This window comes from Euwallacea similis, chromosome 3, assembly GCF_039881205.1.
Source record: "Euwallacea similis isolate ESF13 chromosome 3, ESF131.1, whole genome shotgun sequence".
In the NCBI taxonomy this organism is placed as follows: domain Eukaryota; kingdom Metazoa; phylum Arthropoda; class Insecta; order Coleoptera; family Curculionidae; genus Euwallacea; species Euwallacea similis.
Genome location: NC_089611.1, coordinates 8,599,609 through 8,604,789, shown reverse-complemented (window position 1 = coordinate 8,604,789; position 5,181 = coordinate 8,599,609). Strand labels below are relative to the sequence as shown.

The 5,181-nt window shown below is 34.3% G+C and overlaps 1 protein-coding gene across 1 annotated transcript; it reads left to right on the top strand.

Annotated features, from left to right (window-relative positions):
- Nucleotides 1-359: 359 nt before the first annotated feature.
- On the top strand, nt 360-3,251 carry LOC136419958 (odorant receptor 67c-like). The gene is made up of 8 exons (XM_066406568.1): nt 360-527; nt 1,710-2,069; nt 2,121-2,327; nt 2,396-2,619; nt 2,674-2,773; nt 2,827-2,931; nt 2,986-3,141; nt 3,207-3,251. The coding sequence occupies exons 1-8, from the start codon at nt 360-362 to the stop codon at nt 3,249-3,251; spliced, it is 1,365 nt and encodes a 454-aa protein (XP_066262665.1).
- Nucleotides 3,252-5,181: the final 1,930 nt, after the last annotated feature.

Sequence of the window (5,181 nt, the reverse complement as noted above, 5' to 3'; positions counted from 1 at the left end):
TTCTTTTATTTCGGGGAAAACAAAAGTATCTTTAAGTCGAATCACCCATGTCTTCAGCTCCCAACCATTGACACGTGGGAGACCCAACTATAAATTATACCTAAGGTTGATGAACTTAAAAGGGAATCTGCAGAAAAACGGAAACATTACAGTCGTCCAGTTATACAATGGTTAAATTTTAACAATTTTTTCCGAAAAATTTTTAAGGATTTTCAAAAAAATTTTCTTACAAAATCGACTTAGTTTTTCATGACACACCTACCCCTAAAATTTTATAGCTAAATTGTGAATCACCCAGTAGATGTAATGCATCTGAAACCATTCAACACATCACCGAAGACTGTCAAGCGGTTGCAGGGATGGAGTATAAGAAGCGACACGACTTGCACACATTGAATCGAAAACTGGCTAGTAAGCTGGGGCTCCTACAAGCGGGCAGGAACCCCTATGAGCACGCATTGAAGCCTATTTTGGAGACCGAAAGCCATTTGCTGTATTGGGACCGTACAGTTTCGACAAACCGTATAGTAGATCACAATAGATCAGACATAATGCGAGCCCTAACTACTAAATGTTTCGAAAAATAAAAATTGTTCGAAAAACAATAATAACTTTTTTTTATTAATACGGAAACATCTATAATTAATTTAACAGCACAATTTGCTCGTTGAAATAGGTATTCTGTACAATGCCAGTGTCAAATTCAAAGAAATACTCAACAACAATAACAAAATAATGAAGAATTGTGGAAAAAAGATGACAACAAAATATTGGAAATTATTTTAAAAAATAGATTAACGTCTCCTTTGGCTTTAAAAACTGCTTGAATTTTGGCAGATATTAATTTAACTAGTTCGTAATATAAGTTCGGAGCAAAATTTTCCCATATTTAGGTGATTTACGATTTTAATTCTGGAATAGTTTTTTGTGGATTATTATGTAGGTCTTTGTTTGATTTTATGCCATATCTTTTCAATTACTCCATGCACAGTCTCGTAGGTAGGCGCCAGTTGAAGGCGCCCTTTGAGTGAGGGTCTTTTCTCCGGGAAGAAAACCATATTGTGCAAGCGCTTAAGTTGAAGTAAAGGTAAAATGCATAAATTGTTCGGGAAAGTTTTGGCTTTTGTTGCAAATGAAATTTTCGTTTCATTGCAGCATTTGCCAACATTCCTATCAGATTCCATCAGCGTACGTTAGTACTTAAATTTCAATTAAACTAGTTTTCATCAATAACGTAATATTTATACTGGAAACTCCGCAAACAGCTATGATGTTTTATATTTAATAAAAAAACGTCATTGCTTCATGTGCCTTTATTATGTAATTACTACATAGCATATGGTAGAAATTGTTGGAACCGATCCTTAAATTATATTAACATAAAAGAAGCCGTTTCCAAAAAATTTCTGACATTTGAACCTGTCTTACCTACCATTCCGAGCATTTAAAACTAACACTGAATTCCTTTAACACGCGAATAAAGTACATGCTGTATACAATACAATATTATATTACCTTTGTAATTTGCGCCGAAGTTAACTTACCTCAGTGCCGCACTTTGTTGGCAGCTATATATTTGCATCTGTCGAGTGATAGCTGCAGCTAAAGCTACCGAAAAACATGATCGTAAGTCAACCTTCAAAATCCCATTAATTATAAAACATCTCTTTGGATATTATATAGTTTCCTATCCTAAAGACGTTTTCCAGATATACCCCCAATGCGAAAACTTGAGAATAGCCCTGAAATGGTGTTCTATGGTGGGAATTTTACCGTCGGAGTTCATGTTTCCAGAAAACAAGAAGATGCGAAGCGCTTATGACGTCTATTCCAACATAACACTTGTTTATTGGGCCGTATTCATAGTCACGGCATACATAGAATTATACTTGATTCTGAACGAAAATCCCATTAAAAAAGATCTAATGTCTTTGAATCTATGTATTACCTTGATATACACCGTTATTTTCTGTAGGCGATTGATAACACGAATAAGTCCCAGCTTCAAGAAAATGATCAAGACAATTATTGAAGATCAAATGAAGGGAGACCTTATTGATGATGAATTGGTAGAGTTAGCAATAGTTTAGTTTTCATCATATAATATTCCAAAATTCAAGATTCAAAAACTCGATAGAGAGAACATTGAAAACTCCAATTGGAAATGTAAAATCTACATTTATTTCATGTTTATCGTGTGTTTGACATACTTCACAAAACCTATTATGGTTGGACCCGTTGAAGAAACATATGGCAATGCGACCAAAATTGTAAAAGAATTGCCTCTATCCACTTGGTTTCCTTTTAATGTACAAGAGTACTATAAGGTCCATTGAGTTACATGCCCTATGGACAAATAACATATTATCAGTTTTAGACGGCGTATACTTTTCAGTGTATAGGTGGTATAGTGGGAGCTAATTCTGTAATGGTCATAGATCTCCTCCTGATCAGTTTAATTTTCTATCTTTGCAGGCAGCTACGAAAGCTAGACCATTTACTTAGGAATTTTCAGGATTTTAAACGGAAATATCAAGCTTTGAATGCCATTGAGGACGAGGAAATGGCTGCTTTCTTATTTTTTAAACACCTCATTGTCAGACATGAGAATATTATTCAGTGAGTCACAAACACGTGTTATAACCTAATTTTAGGTGATTTCCACATTTTCAGATATGTTAACATCTACAACAAGAACATGGGCTATCCTATGATGTTAGATTTTATTCAGAGCTCAATTCAAATTGCCACGGCTGTAACGCAAGTCTCGGGGGTCGGTAACTTTCCTTCTAGTCGCAATATTCTTTAACTTTATCTTCTAATTAGAACGAAATCACATTACTGTTAATCGCATCTGTAACTATGTTCTCGATAAGCATGTTGCTAAGGCTTTGTTTGTATTATTACTATGCCGATGAACTCTTGATTCTGGTAAGTACCTTTTATTAGGAATTCCTAAAAGACTCCGCTCTTATTCGATTTTAGAGTCAGAAATTAACCCATTCAATCTGGGAAAGCAATTGGCCAGACGAGACTCCTAAAATCAAATTCATGATTTTGATTTTTATCATGAGAGTTCAGAAATCTCTTGCCTTCACGATTGGTCCATTTGGTGTGATGTCAATACAATCCTTTATCTCGGTAAGTTTGCATCTACTGATCTCATTGATGTAACTACGGTCCTCATGGAACTCACCCATTTTTAGATACTTAAGGGTACATATTCATACGTGATGCTCATTATGACATAATTGATAATGCAGTAGGGGTAGGTATATGTTAAAATACGACAGATCGTCTCTAATACATGGTAAATACGTAACTTACACGAATTTTCAAACGAAAAATAAATGTATGCATGGCATGCATTAGATGTCACTTAATTGTAATAGTGCTGATAGATGTACTATTAAAGGATAATAAATGAGCACGAAGATCAGCAGAAGTTGGCTTTACTCTAAGTATCAACAACATACCTTATACCTCCCTATGTAATTTTAATAAGGCAAAAAAAATAGAAAATAGATTGTAGCCATGTAAGTAAAATAACTTATTATACAAGGTGTTTCAAAACGTGTATCCGCAAATAAAGGATTTGATTCCTTGGCTCTTTATAAGAAAAAAATCCCTATAAACATGAGTCTGCAAATGTATCGTTTTCAAGATACAGGGTGTATAACATAAAGTTTATTATTATTATTATCACAGTGCAACCTCGCTAATCCGAATGAATTCAGGGAGAGGGTGTTCGGATTATCGGGGTTTATCAAAGAATGTAAAAATGAAAAAATGTAAAAATCTTAATGTTTGCTACAAAAAAAACATAAATTTATTATTGAAACGTTTAACAAAAAATATATAACTAACATCATTAAACAACAAACAACTTAAACAAAAATTAATTAAAAAAAAGACAGTAAAAAAACTATTGAAAATATTCTCTGATGGTGTGTTGTTTCATTTTATTAAGCTGTAGAAGGACTGCCTGTTTTCGCAATTTCGAAAGAACCAGTCGGTCGCTAGAAGACCTTTGATTTTCGACAGCCCATTGCAACACCTTATTGAGACAATTTATAATTTCCTGGTGAGAAACAGAAAATGGTGGCAGATCTTCGGAATCAGTTTGGACATCGTCATTTTTACCTTCTCCGGTAACAGCAATCAAATCTTCATCGGAGAAAAAGATCTCGTTATTTTCCTTTTTGTTCACAGCCCATTCCTTTACTTCGTCTTGTGATCATTTTTCGCCCTTTGATAGGGTATTCATTAGGATTGTCATTTGCTCAATTTCATTTATTGTCAGCTTAAGTTTTAACTGTGATAAGGGAATGGTGTCCTCTTCATCCCATTTTTCTGAAAGTGAATTGTTTATCTCCAGCGATAAATTTCGCTATGATTTCTTAATAAAATCGATTTTCACATTTGTCCAGGCTTTGTCAAGAGAAAACACTATATCTCGCAGATTTATATTTTTCAAAGCATTTATAATATCCACATCCTGTGCGACCAATCGGAAAAGCAAATCTTTCCGGTAGGATAATTTAATTGCCTGTATAACATTTTTATTTATTGGTAGGATCAATGGTGTACAATTTGGTGGCATGTGCATTACCGTGATTTAACCATCTTCGCTTACTAATTCTTCGTTGGCAAGATGGCTTAAAGCATTGTCCAGCCTTTGGAGGCATATTCCTATTAGTTAAATGTTGTTGAACTGCCGATACAAAATTTTGATGAAACCATTCCTTGAAAATTTCTTATGTCATCCAAGCATTGCTACTGTTTTTATAGATAACAGGCAATGTAATGCTTTTGGTTTCGCCGACCTTTTCGATAACAAGCAATTTTAATTTATGAGAACCCGATGCATTGGCACAAGGTATGAAAGTTACCCAATCTTTACTTATTTTTCGTCCTGGTGCCGATTTTTCATTTCTATGTGCAAGAGTTTTATGTGTGCAAAACTCGCCAAAATAGTTCACTCTCATCTGCATTATAAATCTGCTCGGAACAGAAATCAAGAGATCGAATTTTCCTGTTTAATATTTTTTGAAAGTGCTCGATTGCAGAAAAATCACCGGACAATTTTTCACTGCTCATAGTTGTATTCCGTATTTTTTTTAAATCTGTGTAACCACCTTTGACTTTCTATAAAATCGTCGCGTCCTGTTATATTTCTGT

Excerpts from the sequence above, each read along its gene's own strand:
- LOC136419958 (XM_066406568.1), top strand. The coding sequence starts at position 360 with ATGGAGTATAAGAAGCGACACGACTTGCACACATTGAATCGAAAACTG. Across the intron at positions 2,070-2,120 it reads ACCTTATTGATGATGAATTG|ATTCAAAAACTCGATAGAGA; the intron begins GTAGAGTTAGCA and ends CCAAAATTCAAG. Across the intron at positions 2,620-2,673 it reads AGACATGAGAATATTATTCA|ATATGTTAACATCTACAACA; the intron begins GTGAGTCACAAA and ends CCACATTTTCAG.